The 20127-nt window shown below is 41.6% G+C and overlaps 1 protein-coding gene across 1 annotated transcript in view; it reads left to right on the top strand.

Moving 5' to 3' along the window:
* Positions 1-17680: 17680 nt before the first annotated feature.
* plch2a (phospholipase C, eta 2a) overlaps positions 17681-20127 on the top strand; it is a 47971-nt gene continuing 45524 nt past the window's right edge. Inside the window, exon 1 of the mRNA XM_058642302.1 lies at positions 17681-18306. Coding sequence (XP_058498285.1) covers positions 18060-18306 — 247 coding nt within the window. The 5' untranslated portion in view covers positions 17681-18059. The remainder of the gene's footprint in view (positions 18307-20127) is intronic.

The following is a 20127-nucleotide window of genomic DNA, read 5'->3' as shown; positions in this document are numbered from 1 at the left end:
GAGAGGTAAAATGAAAGCCGTCTGCTCCAGCTTTAATCATCTGCAGATTGTTTTTAGATCTCAGCTCATGGACAAACTTGTCTGTATTTCAAACTTGACGGATGATCTCTCCGTCTCTGAAACCACCGATATTGTCGCGTGTTTTGTTGTTGTTATTCTCTTTTAGACTCTTTCCCTGCCGTTGCTTAAGTAGTGAACCTTTAACTGAAGTTGTAGAGTATTTGTAGTAGAACAGCCAATAGGTGGTGCTCTCTCTCGTTCTGAACTGCCCTGTGATTGGCCAAAGTCCTGTTGAGTGGGGAGGAGTTCTTCAAAGAGCTCAAAAAAGAGATTTTTCATTCAATTCTTTAGTAATTGGATCCTTATTACCTGCCGTTAAGGCTCTTCCACACATATCAATCATAGAGTAAAAAACCCTAAAATTCTTTCTTTCACAGACCACTGTGTCCTCCCTGTCACTCAAGCTTCTCAGGAAACATTGACTTGTCTCCTCCCTCCTGCTCTGGCTCTGCTAATCTGTCGTCTGTTGTGTGTGTGTGTGTGTTTGTGCCCACACCTTTAAAGTCGTAACATCGTATCCATTATTGTGCCAATCCCACAGGTAACGTGTGCGTAAGCATACAGCGCGCCTTCCTCTGTTCAGGCATCTTCACCTAAATCTCTGATCCAGAAAAGAGTATTGAATATCACATTTGAGGCTGCATTCAGGGATTGCTGCAGACAGAATGAGAAGGAAAATTAATCCAGGTGGCAGCAGATGGGTCTCACCTCAGTGAGCAGGCATAGCTGACTTGAATCCTGTGTGGAATGGCTCCGCGAGCCTCTACACACAGTGGCGTTTCATTAGCAGCTGTGTGAGAAGAATGCCCCAGCAGAATATGAGATGTCTTTTGTGGCCTCGTGCGCGGCCCCACTGAAAGGATTATAACCAAGCAACAGCATGAGTTATTAATAAAAGTGGCTCTTTGAGCAGGCCTGGATGAACACCAGGGCAGTGTCCAGAGGTTTTTCTGCTCCGTCTTTTGACCGCAGATGTTGACTAAGAGGAGAATAATCTGAAGAAGCGAGGAGAGCTGAGGATTTGAAAGGTAGCTGCTGTGAAGGTGTGGAAAAACAAGTGTCAATATTGGAAGGATTATGGCAACCAGCCCTCGTTCAGGTAACAGTCAAGTCTTTATTTGAGCGTCTGGGAACAGAATGTCCGCTTGAGTGTCTGTCTCTCTCTGTCTTCTCTCGTTCTTCCTCTTTTCTCAGCTGTTTTCTTTGTGCTGTGAATGTGTGAGGACAAAATCATGCAGTAACAAATGAAATTCATGGATAAAACTGGATGTTTGGCCCCCCGCGTGTCAAAATGAGTGGCGTTTAATGGTGAGAGTGCAGATTAAAACAAACAGAGGACTCCTCAAAGAGCGTTCAAAGCACCAAACAAACTCTCTCGCTGATCTTTAGGTGTCACAAGATGGGGGCCTCTGTAAAGCAAGGCCATGTTAAATGTGTAAATATGTGTACTACACTTTCCTTAATGTGACACACTGGACCTTTAAATCAGTGAGTAACAAATACATTCAAACTGTACCTGAAAAATGGATCTATTGTTATCATGAACAGACAATAACGTGTGTGTGTAGCTGCAAACAGCTCGAGTAAGTGACATCTGATCCCAAGTCTTTCATAGGTGACACCCAGGGCACATCATGCCAGGTGTGAACACATTTTCTTAAAACTGTGCACTTGTCTCTTTTAGAACAGACGTTAAAACCTGGTCTGAGTGGAGCCGTAAAGACACAAAAACCTTTTAGAAGGAGGAGGATATGCTCAGTCTGTGAATCAATACATGGTTCTCCTGACCGTACCCGGGTTGTTATCCTTAAGGCATCAGTTTTCTGGAAACAAAGTGTCTGGATTGTCAAACGTCATCTGTTCAAAGGGAGGTTTCAGCTGCATCTGAAACGCCCTCAGAACCTGAGTGACTGGTCATGTGTGCACAGCTGAAGAAGTCTGCAGGTGAAAACCCTTGATTGTGACGCCTCACACAGCCTCATTCACCTTGTCTCTGTGCTTCTCTCGTATGCCCTTGTAGCCAAATAGCATATACAGTATATACTTGACGCTTTTGAATCACACCAAATTCCCTTCTGTCTGCTTTATTTGACTTTGAATTATAATTATTATAATTTACAGAATAGACCTCATGTTGTATTAAAGAAAACCTGAAACTGAAATTGAGACCATAAACAAGGAACCTTTAGATCCTTGTTTATGGTTTTTATTAAAAAGAGACCCTTTAAAATGTTTGGAAACTATTATAATCTTCATTCATTCATCTTCTATCGCTTTATCCTCCATATGAGGGTTGTGGGGTCGCTGGTGCCAATCCTGGATGACCCTGGACAGGTCGCCAGTCCATCGCATGGACCACACAAATACAAACAACCCATTGTAACTTTGTTAAAACCTTTAGAACATTTCAAAACATTTGTATCAGGTTTCTAATTCCAACTATAAACGATCACCTTCTCCTGAGTCTAGCAGCTACTGCATGAAGCTAAGTTCACACTCATGTCTCAGAGGTGTAGGGTCTCACCGTGTGGGCTTGTATATTTAAACAAAAGTTCCTCAAACTACACCCACCTGACCAACAGTCACCAACATCAGCCGAACATGACATAAAACTAGAAGAAGTGGTTCTCTTAATGGAAAAACTCCTCCAGGAGTTCCTTCAACATCACAGGCTTCTATCATTTCTACTTAACCCTGTAGCTTTGCCTGAGTGTACAGCTGCTGCGCTGCAGGAGGCCTGTAAACGCTGCTCAGTCACCCAGCATGCACCAAAAGGAATGATTAGGGAGTCAGTTTTGAAAAAGGCAGCCTATGGATTATATATTATGATAAGGAACTCTTTTGGTGTGGAACACCGTTCTCCGAGCAGCCCGAGCACACTTCAGCTCCGATTATGTTCCCTGTGTTCAAATTGAGTTCACGTGTACACGGCTGCAAAGTCATTTCGTGCTCATCCAGAAGAAATGTGTTTCTCCGTGTCAAAGCCTTGATGAAGCGACGCCTAACAGCTGTGGTCATGTGATCGGCCTCCGTTCGCGCTGCTGCCGCTTGTGTGGAGTTTTTAACCGCTGGCTGTTGGTTGTTATGCTAATAGATGTAATGAGCGTTACAATGATGATGTGGGGGAGTTGTCTTCTATAGAGCACCGTATTTCCCTAATAACGAGGCTCAGCGAGTGCTGCTGCCCACACTCTCTTAATCTGCTCCAACAAGACACGAATGAGAGATTCTAGAGCCGTGTGGGGGGTGGAAAGCCCCTTTTCCACCTATGGTTCCGCCTATGGTTCCGCCTCGGCACGGAACAGTTTAGGTTGGTTTTCCACTACAAAATAATACCTAGTCAATGTGGGCGGCGTCATCACTATACGGCTGCGTGAAAGTGCCGTGACTTCGTTTTACACACAAACGAGTGACTAGTGACTTGTAAAGCAGTCGTTTTCAGTGTAGCTGAATCATTTAACCTAACCGTGCCATGCTGAGGCGAGACGAGGCGTGGCGTGGCGTGGCGAGGCGAGGCGAGGCGAGGCGAGGCGAGGCGTGGCGAGGCATGGTGAGTCGAGGCGAGGCGAGGCGTGGTGAGTCGAGGCGAGGCGAGGCGTGGTGAGTCGAGCCGGTGGAAGCCATTATGGGTGACGTAGGGAGGAGGGAGGGGAAAGATAGTGGCAACATCAAAGTAACACTTGAGTTTTTGTCGACTTCTCGACTTTATTTTTGTAGAGAAACAGAAGTCAAATACCTGATTTCTTCAGATAAAAAGTCTTTCCAGTCTCCTCTATAAAAATATAATGAGGCCCCACCCCCCGCGAGCCAATGCCACAGCATTTATTTTGCCATTAGGAAAATGCCTTAAGGCAGCATAAAGCAATACTTGCGGGTGAAGAGCTGCAAATTGATTCATGCAGCAGTGAAATGAAATTGTCGAGGCACATCATTAGCCCTGCGAGTGCATGAAAGCTATGATACCACAGGGACACTCCTCACAGATGACTGACTGCTCCTGGCCAGCGTCTGTCCTCCCAGACCAGTCAGCTCTGCAGCAGCCGTCGTTCTAACGTTCTTCTTGTTTATCTTTCTTCACAGTTTACTCATTACTCAGTTTACAATATACCTTGTTTAGGTGCAGGTGAAATGAGCCTGTCTGGCTGCTGAAGATCTCTGGATAGTTCTAGATTTATGTTTGTTGAATTGAATGAAGTCAAACTCTGGTCAGTACCTGTAGACTCTAATATCATATGTTCAATCAATGACACACTTAACCCCAATTTGCTCCTAATGGCTGTGCCATGAGTATCTGAGCGGGTGTGATGGAAAACATGCGGCACTTCGATGTGAGTGAGTGAGTGAGTGCATCTTTAGAACCCTTTAGAACTTTAAGAACCAGCTAAAAACAGAAATACAGGCTCGTGTTCTCTTTACATACAGCTCCCTGCTGTGCCCTCACAAGAATACAGGTTTCAGACACGTTGGTTTCACTTTGTGACCCCAGTGACTACGTCCATTGTCGTGTCCAGAGAGCGGGTGCACTGACCTGGATTAATCTCTTGTGCGGTGATGTTTCCTGGTCCTGGTTCTTGACTCACAAAGTTTGCCTGTAACTTTGCATTCAAATATGTTCACAATGCTTCACACAACAAAAGACACTATTGCAGAGGCAATAAACACAAATGTCCTAACATATCACAGTGTCTCTGATTCAGTTGATTGATTTTAATTTAGAAGTTAGTTTTTGCTCTGACCTGTTTAAGTATTGAAGATGTTTTTGCTTCCTGTTTCTCTCAATGTTTGGCTAATTTGTGCTTTTTGACAGTGATGGATGCTGCTTCATTAGGCAACAACAGAAGATTGTATTGCTCTTTTTTCTTTTGTTTTTTTACAGAAAACGTCAGACTAGATACTTTTGTGTGCTTTCTTTCAGCAAAAAAAAAACAAATAATCGTCACGGGTGAAATGCATCACAGAAAATAATGATAACGTCCAAACTTAGCCGGCCACTTTTCTGGCTCTTACTGAGTTACCATTAGATTCCGTACTGAAAGGCTGAGGCTGGCTGAGCCACCGCAGTTGCTGTTTTTAGATAGATAGATAGATAGACAGACAGACAGACAGACAGACAGACAGACAGATAGATAGACACACAGACAGACAGACAGACAGATAGACAGATTAAAACTAGCTATTAGAAAACACGTGTTTTACACATGCACACCTTAATAGATCAGTGTTTTCAAGTGTTGATGTTTTAAGCACTTCAGAAATGTCTCCCAGAGGACATATGTCCATGTTGGACCAGTCTTTAGGAGTATTCTGCTCTCTCTCTCTCTCTCTCTCTCTCTCCTGAGCCAGTGTTTGGTAAATGCCCTCCCGGGAGGAGAGAGGGCAGTAGATGATTTTTGTTTGGGGGGGTGGGGGTGGGGGGGGTAGCTGTGAAAACAACCCTCTCGAGTGCTTTTTGTGTGTGCTGAGCAGCAGCTGGCAAACCACTCTCGAGTTGCAATAACTCAGCACGCTTTGGATGGCGCAGCGATAAAAAGGACACAAACAGCTCCTTAGTCAAGGTATTGCTCCTGAGGATTGTTCAGTGGTATCTGTGTTTCATCCGTATGCACGTGCAGGAACCTGAAGGCCGAGGCCGTTTCTACACAGTCTCCACTGACGAGGGATAAAATGGGATTATATTGAATCTGAGTGTAGATGGTTGTTTGTCTCTGAATGTCCCGGGTATTTCATGCTTCTCACCATAATATGTCAGCTGGGATTTGCTCAAGCTGCTGCCCTCACAACCAACAAGAGTGAAGCAGTATATAATGAATGAATGAATGAATGAATGAATATACTCTTTAAAAACAAAGAACTCAAAGTAGAGTTGTATAATGCTGCAGAGTGAGATGATTGGCTACTTTCTGTGATGTTTTGAATGTGAATGTGGTCTCAAACTTTTTGGACTCCTATTAAAATATAATCGAAATCCCACTAGGAAAGCCGCTCAACGGCTATTTTTAGTAACTTCCAGCAGCTATTTCAGACCAACAAGCCCATACACACTCCTATCTAAATGAGTGGGAAGGGAGCCATAACTTCACATTTAATGGAAAACATCAGTCAGATCTAATAAAATACTTTCTTCCAAAGTAAAGTTTACTTTGTTTCCACTGGGTTTTCTTCTACTATACTATACTATATATATGTGTGTTGCACACTATGCCAACCACATCTCAATCGACAGTTGTCTTTGGCTCCTCCCACTCCAGCACCTGAACATTACCTTGATGTTAGCATGTCTGTACGCTATGCTTCTCCTGGTTCAGCTGTTGTTGATTGGCTTCTTCGTGGAAAAGATCATTGGTCATTGGCGTTTCAGTCGTCTGTTTCTTCTCTATAATCTTCTTCTGATATAAACTTATATCTGTTTGAAGCTTTCCTTCTAACAGTCATGTAAACTATAAATGGCCTCCATGAGAGCATTTCTCCCTCATCATCGTGTTCTCATTGAGTTGTGTAGTAGTGTGCAGTGATGCCAGCATGGCTGCAATATGCAGTCACAGTGGGTTGTGTGAAATTTGCAGGCATTTAAAATCTCACTGCTGTGATACACCCTGTAGCCAAGTCAGCGTTTGTGAATGGAACTGTTTTTCAGTCTATTTCTCCTTTTAGTGCTTCAACAGTAGGTCTGAAGTGCCTCTGGGCATTTGTTGGGCTTTTTGTTTGCGTTAAAAAAAAACAAAAGAAAAAAGAGTGAATCGAGGCTGCGAACGCTCGTGGAGCAGTTTAATGATGTGTTCAGTGTTTCTGGACCACAGACAGCGTATAATTGGCCTCTGCAACCAGCACGACTTGTGCTCTATCGTTTCATGTCTGGCAGTAGAAAAAAAGCCCATTTGAATACAGCGGTGGTGACAGGTGTCAGACAGAAGCCACAGCTCCAAGAATGAAAGTCAGCGGGAGTAAAGGCAGTCGATTGAAACAGACCCACTTCAAAGGAAAGTCTGTGGCACCGTTAGACTCTTTTGTGCCGTTCCTGGTTCCTTCGCCTGCTTCCTCCTCCTCCCCCTCCTCCCCCTCCTCCTCTCTCTGCTCTGTCGTCAATCGTCTCCTCCTGAGAAAGTGATCTCTGGCTCTAAACAATGTCTCCCCTGACGAATCTCTGGTAAATCTTTTAAATCCTCGTCTCTTTGATGACCTGCTGCTCTCAGGTTTACCACCCACTGGACGCTTCTCTCTCTGCTCCCTCTCTCTCTCCCTTACTTTATGTTTCCTTTCACCTTTCACCTGTACATACACACAATGCTCTTTTTTGGAGTATTGTCATTATTCAACAATGACTTCCTCTATAAATATTGCAAACAAGGAGATAATTGATCTCAATAAAAATTACAATTTCATTGTTTTACTTCACTCAGAAAGTAAAGATTTTGATTTCAATTATATTTTCTGTGCTTGTTTTGGCCAATAAATAACCTACAGCTGTAAGATATTCAATATAAGTGATATAGAACAGATACAAGTGAATATTTTTTACATACTGAATGTAAAACACCTTGTATTTTTTGTTTTTTGCTACTTACTGTTGTTTGTTGTTTATTATGTTGTTTAGACTGTATTACTTATACTTATATAAATATATATATACATATGTCTATATATAAAAATAAATATATTTATATAAATATATATATAAATAAATAAATATATATTTACTGTATATACATACATATATACATAGTATATATGATAAATATAGAGGATTAATAGATGAATGTAATGCATATCAAATAAAGAAGATAGATTTTTGTTTCTAATGAGGTCCAGGTCATGGTGGTTCTGCTGTGAGAAACCGTTTTGGCACATTTCTTCCACACATGGTGGCATGTGGAGATTCTCTACGTGAACATTTCTCTAACTTTGATCTGTGTCACTTCAGTCTAGCAGAACCTTTGTCCCAGATATCCCAGTTTAGATGCCCTGCTTTGGTTTGCTCAAGCTGCATAAATCCATAAATCTCTCAAGTGTGACTTTTTTTTTTTCATAGACACCAAATAGTAGCACTCACAGCTGAGAAATAGTCACATGGTCGTCCATCGCCCAATCATAACGACACTAACGACAGTGCCTAAGTCTTTTGGCACTGTCACTGTTAGTGTGACTTCATGAATGCGAAGGTTGTGTTGTACTCTGTGTGTGTGTGTGTGTGTGTGTGTGTGTGTGTGTGTGTTTTGCATTCAGCAGCACAAGCATTTCCCCAGATTGAGGCGTGAGCTCCTCCGACCTCGTGTGTGTGTGTTTGCATGCACACACACACACACACACACATAAGAAGGTATCACAGGGATTGTGCTGCAGCTAATCTTGTGTATTCACTCCTCGCTCACACACACCAACACACCATCACACAGCACGCTGTGACGGTTGTTGTGTCCCTGCAGAGATTAACGGTGGGACTCGGCTCCCCCCGTGCCACTCTGCCATCTGGCACCTTCAGATGGTTCGGTCGCTCCACACCGGGGTCCTGCTCTTTCATCCATTTCAACCGTTTATGTTTCCCCAGTAGAATAAATATTATTTGCTTCTATTTGAAAAATAGAACCAATATGTCTGTTCTATTTTTGTTAAAGCTGTAAAATAATAGCAAGGATATTGTTTTGTGTGTGTGTGTGTTTGTGTTTGGCCGTGTCTTTTCCCACTCTTCCTCCTTAATGTTCTCGTTCTTTGTTTGGATTTGGCAGAGAAGATGAGAAGTGAAGGAGGAGGGAGGGCGGAGCTTCTTTTTTCTCTTGCTGTTAAAGTGTGGGCAGCAGTAGCACAAGTGTCCCCTCTGGTTTTCTGTATGTTACAAATTTGCTTGTGGAAATCCTGCTTGTGGAGATCCACACTGCAGGACTGTGGGTGGAGCGTGAGCACACACACACACACACACACACATGCACATGAACGTGTGAGAGTGCAACCCTCTGGAGGGTGAATGTGTATGATTTTAATTAACATGTCACATGTCACTCCGGGTCGTTCTGAGTGTACAAAAACGATGCCCACCATCGCTCCCCTCTGTGTAATGAAACAATGCAGCCATTAAAACTGCAATATGTCTCAAAATGAAAGTAATACCCAGCATGCATTGTGTCAATATGTTTGCCGTTCCACTTCAACAACTCCGCTGGAGGGATGAAGCGCATTCTGCTAGAAACACATTCCTCGTTTGATAAAAACCGCGGAGCAGCTGTTTCACGGACGAGCACGAGTGCAGCAGCAGCAACAGCAGCAGCAGCAGGAGCGCAGACGTTTTTCAGAAGAAGTTGGTGAATTTGAAATTAAACTGTGGAGTTATTTGTAGGGAAGTTGCTTTCAAAACAGACACCATCTGTGTGATTTACTGTAATAGGCCAGGGATGCATCAACGGCTTGTCTCCAAAATACATATAGTAGCTGATTTTACAACCTTATACGCGCATCAGTGCAACCTAAGATTCTCCGACTCTGAAGCTCTACTGACCCCAAAACTACCCACCTTAAATCAGGGCCACACGTTTGACGTTGTGGTTAGCACTCTTGCCTTTGCGGCAAGAAGACCCGGGTTCGGGACCCAGTATAAATAAGGGCCTTTCTGCAGGGAGTATTTTTTGGGGGATTGAGGTAAATTGGACACTGTAAATTGACAGTGAGTGTGAGAGTGAATAGTGGTTTGTCTCAACATCTGTCCAGGGTGTGACCCTCGCCTATCGCCCTATGTCAGCTGACAGCGCCCCCTGTGACCCTCATGTAGAGGATAAAGCAGTAAAAGATGGATGGATGGGTTTAAATCATGTCAAATTTCAGCAATATTCTTTGCTCTGAAGGAGGAGTCAAACACACACACACACACACACTGTTTTCTAACATTGTGTGAAGAGGAGAAACTCTGCTTACTTCTCAATATTGGCTCCACAGTTGTGGATTGGTCACAACTCATTCAGGGAAGCAAACACACTTTCTTCTTTTAGCTTTCTTTAAAGAAAAACTCATCTATTTAGACCAGGCTTTTTATTGTTTCTCTTTATTGATTGGTGTATTGTTTTCCAACCGTCCGTTCATCCATCTTCTACCGCTTTAACCTCCACATGAGGGTTGCAGGGGCCACTCTCAGCTGACATAGGTTTGCCAGTCCATTAAAGGGCCACATAAAGACAAACAACCATTCACGCTCACACTCACACCTACGTTAGATTAAGATTGTCCAGATTACTTAATCCCCATATTGCATGTTTTTGGATGTGGGAGGAAACCGGAGAAAACCCACGCACACACGGAAAGAACATGCAAACCCAGGTGTTCTTGCTGCAAAGGCAACTGTGCAGCTCAGTGTTGTATTGTTTTATTTGATTGGATTATCACTTTAATCTTGGTTTATCCTTGTTGTTGTTTTTATTCTTTGTCAAGTGCTTTATTGCTTTATATTTATTTTTTTGAAAGAAGGTAGTATCATTACTAAGGGTGAGTGGCCTGGTTAGACTGAATGAATCATGATTGATTGACCCCTCCCCTGTTGATCTTTGTGTCGACTGCATTACTTTTTCAACACTAACAAATTCCAGATTTGTGTTGAATTTGGGTGCAATTGCAATATGAAATCACATTATGACATGGGTGAACGGTCCACGGTGTGCAGTGTGCATGCACTTTGAATCAGATCCACCGCCTGTGTGATGATGATGATGATGATGATGATGATGACGCCTTTCAGGCAATAAGCGGTAATAATGCTAAGTGCACAGGAGCATTATAAACTGTGCACAGGCCCTAATATGTCCTGTGCCCATGTAGAGGTTGATGTAATATCCTGTCCGTGTTATTTATAGCTACCAAGAGGGAGTTGATTTCTCTCTGTCTCTGTCTTTCCCACTCGCTCTCTCTCTCTCTCTCTCTCTCTCGTGTGCACAAACACACACATACTTGTTCTTGGTGAGAACTCTCGTAGACCAAATGCATCCCTAGACACTTATCATAACCATCACAACTCAATACTTTACCCTAATCCTGAAAAAACACAGTTAAAGTTGCTAGAACTGACCAAAACATCCTCACTTTCTTTATTTTGGTCCTCACAAAGCAAAATACACACACTACATCTTTCTTTTACTGCTTCAGGAATTTGTTTTTTGGTCAAAATTTCCTCAGACTATTGGTGCATGTGTCTCTGGGCAGGCTTCCACTTTGAATCGAATCGGAGTTTGAAGTGAAGTTCCACCCTCATTATATCCAGGACAGTGCTTTCTGGAGTATTCCCTCACAGCAACTGTCGAAAAAGCAAAGCAAAGCAAAGAAAAAGCAGATCTCAGCCCATGTGCTGTATCAAAGGCAGGATTCCCTGCCTGCTTCCATTATTATGTTCCATTATTTCCTCACCCTGCTGACTCTGATATGCAACTCTCCATTATACCAGGTGGGACATCATTAGTTATTTAGCCGCAGGGATCACAAAATCAGACCACATGACAGAACAAGGCAGATAAGTGCAGAGGTAAACAGGGAGGTATCATTAAGTATATAATATATTGTATAATGCACCCGGTATTATTATTATTATATTACCTTATCTTCTTGTCTCTGAGGTTGGTCCATGAAGGCAGGAGCTCTGTCATTTGTAGGAAACAAAGAGCATATACTCTTCCCATCACTGAGTAAATTATTCTCCTGGTGCCCATTAGTCTGAACCTTTGTTCACACATTCAAATACAGATTCTTTTTAGGAGGAGAAGACAAGTGAAAATGACCAGAAATATTTCTTTGCTGGACTCTGATTTCATCCTTTCATACTGAAATGTTGTGTTTTTTTCACAATATTAGAGAAAGTGTGGACAAATAAATACTTTTACAGAAAATTGGGCGGTGACATGACATCACCCACTGTACATGTTTGTAAAGTGCTGTTTTTAAAGCTTCAAATTTACAGTTTGGTCAGCACCATCTTTTTCTTTTTACATAGAAGAGACCTTTCTTTGTCTCTGTAAATAACTCCAAATGCCCCTCGGTAGACTTGTTCCTGGTTTTCCATGGCTGGGCACATATTTGGATAAGAGGGATGGAGTGTGAGGATCGGGTCATACCATCTCACGTCCCTTAAATTTGATTAGTTCAACTATAACCCAGGTCACCTGCTTGGAGGGCAGGGATATAATATTCTCTATACACAACACACATCTTAGTAAAGCTGAATGATTTGGAGAAAATATCTAATTTGACTTGATATATTTTTTAACGCATGATTCAACATAGAATAGATTGCAATTTGCTAATTGCATCTTCTCAAATTGTGAATTTGGAAAATAATTGCTTAGTCCTATACTTATTATCTACATGCAATCATTTCTGACTTAATTTAATATTGTTCATTATGCTCTGTTAATGTTAATGATTCTTCTGTCAGCGAAAGTGACTGTAACTGACTAACTGAAGATATTGTTTGGTCCCGTGAGCGTTAGAGTTTTAACTCTTTATTATCACAGAGGCAATGACAGGCAATGCTGACTACTCACCTATGATTTTGGAGACTTGTAAAAGACACGGCCACACGGTTTAGAAATGGCTGCTTTCTTTTCATGGATGAGAGTTGTCATTATTACTCTGCAAGAGGTCAGGCTCTTCCTTTTGCAGACATACTTCTTTTTTTGTAAATGTCATTCAAATGACAGGCAGCTGACATAGACCTTTTTTCTTTGAGTGATTCCCCCCCCCCCCATTAATATACAGTAGTCTCATAGACTCACAGCAGTGCAGAGCAGAGCAGCAGCGCGGAAACGGCTGAGGAAGTGACATCTGGCACACGTTTCAGTCACTGTTTCATACTTGTTCTGTTGTCTGACAACAGAAAAGGGGAAAACATGGCAATAAGCTTTTGCAGAAAGGGAAGATTAATTGGGAATTGTGCAAATGTGAGCACAGTAAGTATAAGAGAGAGAGCATGTGTATATGTATATATGTGTGTGTGTATATACATATATATATATATAATCATATATATACTTTAGTCTCACATCTACTGTCTCATTGTAGTATTTCAGCACCATGGACAGCGCAGTGCCATCTAAAGCAGCTTTCTATCCCCGAAAGGAAATAACTAAGTAATTAAATGACAAAAAATGCTTGAAACCCCCGGGGAACATATCCACTACATGTCAACAGCAATCAGTCTTAAAGGTCACCTGCGTGTACACTTTAATGGTCAAGTGGCTGCGGCTGACTCCAGATGCTATCACGACTCAACAAAGACAACGCCACGCAATAAAACATTTCTCTGAGGTAAATTAACCATCTGAGCTTTGACCTACTTTCCTCTGGCCCACTTTCACTTAATGGTCATGCACTAACTTTGCTCTGTGGCCTTAGGAATTGATTTATTGTCTTCATTTGCATCAGTGTTTTTACACATTGTATAATTTAAGAGTGTATATGGCAACTAGGGTTGTTTTTATGTAAAAAAAACAACAACACATGCCCCCAAAAGACTATTCTTTTACATTGGTAACATAGTATGTGTGTGCATCTATATTTTGATATTCTATTTCTATTCTGTTGAATGAACGCATGAGTGAATGTATGGAAATTGTATGCCTGCGTATAGGGACAATAAAGGAATCTTTAATCAAACAAACAACAAACCGAACCCATCTGATGTTATTTGACATAAGTTTGACACACATATTACACCAAAAATGTGTTTATTTATAATGGATTTATGGATTTCTATATTGATTAATGTATGCAGTTTGGTTTGTAGAAGTTGGGTGGTTGGGGCCTTTTGGCGTCAGTGTGTTTTTATGAAGTTTTGACTGTGATACTGGGACATAATTGACTTTTGCATAATCAACAGCTGCAGATTATAAAGTATATAAATCATTTATCTTTTGTTTATATATTAACATGCTACTGTTTTAATACATTTTGGACATGCGCCTCGTACTTTGTATATTTTTCCAAAGAATGGTGAAAGAATCGTAGCATGAAAAAATTCATTGTTTTTACAAACTCATGTTCATGCGACAGTATGTGCAGTAGGGCTGGAACGATTAATCATCAACTATTTTGATAATCAATTATTCGGTTTGATGGTTTTCTAAATAATTAAAATTTTATGATAACATTTTCTGAATTCTTTGCTCCATATCACAAAGATTAAAACTGAATGATTTTGGTTTGTGGGCAAAAAGAAGACATTTGAGAGCATGGTCATTTCCAGGTTTGACAAACACTGATCAATATTTTTCAGCATTTTCTGACATTTTACGGACCAAACGATGACTCGTTTAATCGAGAAAATAATCGACAGATTAATCGATTATGAAAATAATCGTTAGTTACAGCCGTAATGAGCAGTAAGATAGCTGATCTCAACAGTATATTTTATTATGTAATACAACACTTCTACGCCCAGTCAGCACATTTCCCACTTTCCAGAAAGTTCGCGAACGCAGCACAGGTGTGTGCACGTGCGATAGCTACCTAAATGATGAGATCCGACAAAATGTCCTCCCGTCGAGTGTGTTTTCCCCCCGGTGCGGATTCTCATGAAAGAAACGGGCCGTTTTCACCGTGTTTTCTTAGTTTCCCAGTGTTTTTAATGAGACGCCGCGTTGCTGAGTTGTTATGCCACAGATTGCGACTTTACACGACTCCGCTCATCTTTGGTATCTCAATGACAAGTCGTCGAAAGTACACATTTACGCCACTTGGACGAAGGTTCGCAAACGGCACAGTAAAGTAAACTTGTTTGAGAGCGGAATATCAAAATGTCTGCCTTGCAAGAAAGTGGGAAAGGCTAAACCCCAGGGCCACGGTGAGTTAGATAACACTCTTATTTTACTCTTCGTTTTTATCTGCTTTCCTTTCTCTTGACTCAGATACGTATCTGCTGCCAAACTCCCTTTAGATTTCGATCCTTTTTCCTCCTTTATGTGTGTGTGACTGAATATGAAGTGACTATTAAAATCATCTGAAATACCAACAATGAGGTCTTCAGATAAATTCGGCTGTAAAAAAATTAGCAAAAGGAAGATTTTTATTGGATTATAAATTCAGATTTTCCGCTACTTGTTTTTCAGTTGGCTTGTGCAGGGGCGTTTCAGGGGGTTTTGAGGGCTCCTTAGGGAAAAAGGGGACCTGGGAGAACCAACGTTGTTAAAATCAAAATCACTCAGAGAATCAATCAGAGTTAAGCTAAAAGAAGAAAAAAGCAAACCAACTTAATGTAATTTAGTTTGTGAAAGTAAGTTACATTAGAAAAAGAAATAACATTTTGATGGAGTCTTGTTGTGGACTGTTTTGTCTTTTATCGAAGCAGAATATTTATTGCAAATTTGGAGTGTTAGGTGTGCCCGTTATGGCTCAAGGATGAATGCATCAACATAAGTATGCTTTAACAGCTCAGTTGTTTAAAAGGGTGAAATGTGGGCTTGAAGTTGATTCAATCCATCCTCGTCTTGAGAATTGGGGAAAAAAAAAATGTTTAGCAGCAAGGCAGGGGGGTCTCACTTGGGAGTTTCTGACCCTGGTTTCCTGGTACTTCTTGTAACCAGAGTTTCAAGGGGCTCTCAGAAAGAAGTAATTTAATCAGCTGTTCTCAGGGGCCCCGACTCAGCTCGGGGGCCTCAGGTAATTGCCTGCTCAGCCTTCGCTGTTTAACTGACCCAGATTCTGGGCTAAGTCTGTGAAGGTCTTAAGCGTATTGGCACACTCCAGACTGCAGTGGTGGGCCATACAGTACTGTGGTTTGCTGACACATGCATGGCCCACGCTGCTCTGCTCTGGATCACTCCTCTTCATTTTTGCTCAGGCAATAATTATAGATAACAAAGTGGGCAGGTGAAGCCAGACTTAACAACATACTAAATAGAAGGTGCTTTACGCCTCAGCAGTGAGCTGAGCACATTTGTGTTTGTAGAGATTCAAGAAAACGGCAGAGTTAAAGGCATCTTTGACAGCAGGGTGAAATAAATTGTAAGTTGAATGATTTGCTGACTCCTCTATGTAGTATAACACAGGTGTATTACTGTATTTGCTGACTCATCATGTACCTAAAATGTGGTTTATGGAGTTTGTGCACCATGTATCACTGCATGGTGCACAAACTGCAGATTATATTCAGATTATATTAAATACGAATATATCTGTTATCGGTTTCGGCCATGAGAAGCAGGAAATAATTGGTTATCGGTTGAAATTTTTCCTATCGTGCATCACTAGTAGGAGCCCTGTTAATTGACTTGTGTTGTAGGGCTGAATTTCCATTCATGTGCACTTCTTCATTATAGACTCCAGGTGACTGGATTTCATACACAGCAGGCTGTGGTGCAGTCACCTCTGTGGTGCTCGGCCTTTGTTCTGGCTTGTCGTCAGATTTTGTCAACTTCTGGATGTGAAACTCTTTCATATTCAGTACCTGGCACCGGTTTGTCACGCTGTCTGGGTGGTGGGTGAGGGGTCTGTTGACACTGCTAGGTGCTCGCACTGCTGCATCTCGCTGTCAGAAGTCAGCCTGAAGCTTGACCCAGTTCAGTCCACAGTTTCACATTGTTTTGTAGGTGGTGTTTGAAGTATGGAGTTTTTTAGCAGCCAGAGCAAAAACGGGGTGAAAGTTTTTCAGGCTTGTGCAAACCAGTATTGTTTAAGGTCACGGTGCTGCAATTGTAATGGCTGAATTATACAAGGTTTCAGGAGTTGCATTAAAGCTGCTTCCAGTGAAATTCAATGAACTTTAATTAAAATCTGGTATTTGCTATCACTAGGGCTGGGTCAATTTGATTCTGTTCTCAAGGTCCCGATTGGATTCATTTCGATCTATTTATTCAACGATATTACAGTTTCCATTGATTATGAATCAGATTTTTGTACAGAAAATGCTGCAAATTGTTCATAATTTGTATCAATCTTACCTGGTGCGTCATTGAATGATTAATATTTAACTAAAAAAAATGACAGACGCCAACACACCTGAAAAGTGTGAAAGTATTTCTGGTTCTACAAACAAATCTGGGGGTTCAGCTGTTAACTGTTATCTACAGTGACTGTGATAGTCTAGTGTGACCTTGATATTCCTGAGATTTGTGAAATTCTCAAGTCAAAATCTGGTATCTGCTGTCATTATCTCAGGAGTAAATCTAGGAGAAACATTTCCAGTATGCTGCAACATTTTCGGAGGCCAGAACTCCACAAACGTCCTCGCTGCTCATGAGGTGTAAAGAAAGTTGGCAAAAAGATGACTGACAGCAGCTTGAAATATGAAAACAAAAGAAGAAAAATGTCATTTTCTAATGTGAGGGAGAGCCTCAGTCAGACGGACAGAGTGCACGGTAATTGATAAAAGGCTTGTTTCATGTGGAGATACGTGATGTCAGTCGACAGGTATGGGGAATGTCAGAGCTCCGTCCATTCATGTCCCCAGAGGCAACACCTTCTGACATGAAACAGACTCGTTAATTGGTCCTGGAGCACAATTTTCTCTGGGTCGTTGCCTCTCACTCCACACATTTAGCAAATCTCCTCTGCCGGGATTAATGCTTCCTAGGGATTTAGGAGATCCGCCCACCCGACCACACGTTGCACACTTCACTTACCATTTGTGCGTTGTGCTTGCATGTCCTTTCTGCTTTCTATCAATGCACCTCCAGTCTGTCTTTCATTAGGAGGCAGCAGTTTTCAGCACTTCCGATAGATGCTAGCTGAGGGGGGAAATGAAGAAATGATGGCACAGCATGAAGACAAATCGTAGCTTTCGGAAACACACTGCAGCTTTTCAGATGGAAGAATATTGAAGAGGCGACGGTGCAATAAGCCGGTTTGCTGGTGAAATAACATCACAAGTTTATTGACCAACTGTTGATACCATTTAGAGACGGAGGTTTTTTTTCTCGTCTGAATCTGCTTTTTCTTCTTGGAAAGAAACCACCAGGAGTAACAAAGATACAGGAGTAAATTACTCACACTAATATTCGCTCTCAAATTAAATTATTCTCCTTGAGGCTTTTTAATGATTCAAAATGAGCACGTATAAAAAGAACAGCTTTTTCCCCATTGGCCCAGTGTCTTCAGCCCTGATGTGTACCAGTGCCACGGCCACCACAGGAGACAAGCCGGGACCTACGGCTAAAGGGGCTTTCTACTCTGAGGGTGACAAGCACAAAGAGAAGAGCCAGCAGCAGGCCTCTTTGGCCCATGTGGTGGAGGAGTTCTTCTGGATAGGCAACAGCATCGTGGCATTCTCCAAATGGAGGCTCGGTTACATGGGTAAGCTCAGTTGGACTCAGTGTTTGTGCGGCAGGTCAACCCTGGTGACCCACAACTTCAGCCCTGATATTGAGACTTGTATGGCTTTGAGGAAAAGACAACGATCATTTTGGGTTAATTCAACTTTAGATAGAAGCTGGGAGGACAGTGAATTTAGCAGGCTGGACGTGTGTTGAAGGTTAGATCATTGATTCACTGGAACAATGCAAGTAAATGAGTAAATCTCAGCCTCTGCTGATGACTTATGAAATTTGATTGCAGTCTTGATTATTAATCATTTAATTGACTTTTGGTTTCTTCAGAATTAATTGATCTTTTATTGATACTTGTCAATGAAGGCTTAAATCTGCAGCTGTTTGTTTTACATTTAAGTCAAGCAATTTAGGTTCTGCCTGATCTGAGAACGCATTATTTCCCACCAGTTCCCTTTTTGTTTTTATTCTCAACCAATTCAACACTGTACATCCCAGAGGAAATTCACATATTCTGTCTCTAAAATTAGCTTTGAGTTTAGTCTTAGAGTACATCTTTACTTTTGACTGAGTCATATAGCAGACATTCTACTTGATCCTTTTGTCAGTTGCCATCAGATAGATGTACTGTATACTTGTCATGATGGTTAGAAGGACTGGGCCAGTACAGACTTTAAATGTATAGTTTGATGGTCCACTGGCCTACTGAATCAGTAAAACTGTTGATGTGTTTGTGAGCGAGAGCCAGCAAAGAGAATATCCTTTAATGCCCTGCATACAGCTCTGCTATGTACTGGAATAAACCCATTTGAAATAGCAAATGTGATGATTAGTGTTAATATTGTGGTGAGCTGCCACAGAGAAAATCAATGTAAGGGAAACAAAGAAAGATTTTCTAATATCATTATGAAAAGAATGTAATGGAAGCAGTCTAACAATTATTGGCAATCACTGTTTATTGTTTTTCTCATGAGCATCTTGGGATGTTTAGATAGTAGTGTTCTCATCCCACACTTCTCTAAGACACTCTGTGTGTTTAACCTTTACCCGTGACCTTGTCACGTTTGATCAGATTTGCCTCTTGAACGTTCTCAGAATGACCATCTGCCTCATAGATTCACCAACATATGGCCGCCAGACAATCCCCCCTGGGCTTAACCTGCTGTCCTGACAGTGGACGTTAGCAAACGGTTCCGACTTGGCCCGCATTGCAAATGTGGCAGCAGGACAGCAGCCAATCAGGTCACTGTGCCATGTCACTGAGGTGACACCCACTGATCTTACCTGGCCTCAGCCTTTACGTTTGTGTTTTAGTGGACATTTGCCCTAGCAAAAATGTCACAACCACGATTTAAAACAGTGTTTCCCAAAATCTTCATTCATCTTTATTCTATGTGACCTATACATGTTTAAAATTAGACAAAATACTGTAAATGCATTTATTCGTCACCTCATGGGCTAACTTTAGCTGCAATATAGTCTTAAACTGTGTGCGTGTGTTTCATTAATAAAGCAGGGGTCTGTTCATGTCCAACCTTTTATTAGTGTTTTTAATCTGATGATATGGTTTCTCTCACATGAAATTTTGCTCAAAGATGCAACTAATAGTGTTGGCACAATGTTGTACATAAACCACTTCAGTTTTTCACATGTACAGTTTCATTAGTGTTACAGTAAATCCCCATGAATAACATTTCAGCTGTGGAGTAGGATTAATCCCTGAGATGTCATGGATGCTCTACAGTCTGTGCAAGGAGGAGCAAATACTGTAGGTGAGCGTTTACACAGAAACATGTTCTTGTTTAGTTGTTGTCACCTAGATAATGCTCCCCGTGTGCTCTCATAAATC

The sequence above is a fragment of the Solea solea genome, chromosome 11 (assembly GCF_958295425.1).
Source record: "Solea solea chromosome 11, fSolSol10.1, whole genome shotgun sequence".
Taxonomy (NCBI): Eukaryota; Metazoa; Chordata; class Actinopteri; order Pleuronectiformes; family Soleidae; genus Solea; species Solea solea.
The sequence above is the reverse complement of the archived record's forward strand: the minus strand, read 5'-3'. Positions and strand labels throughout refer to the sequence as shown.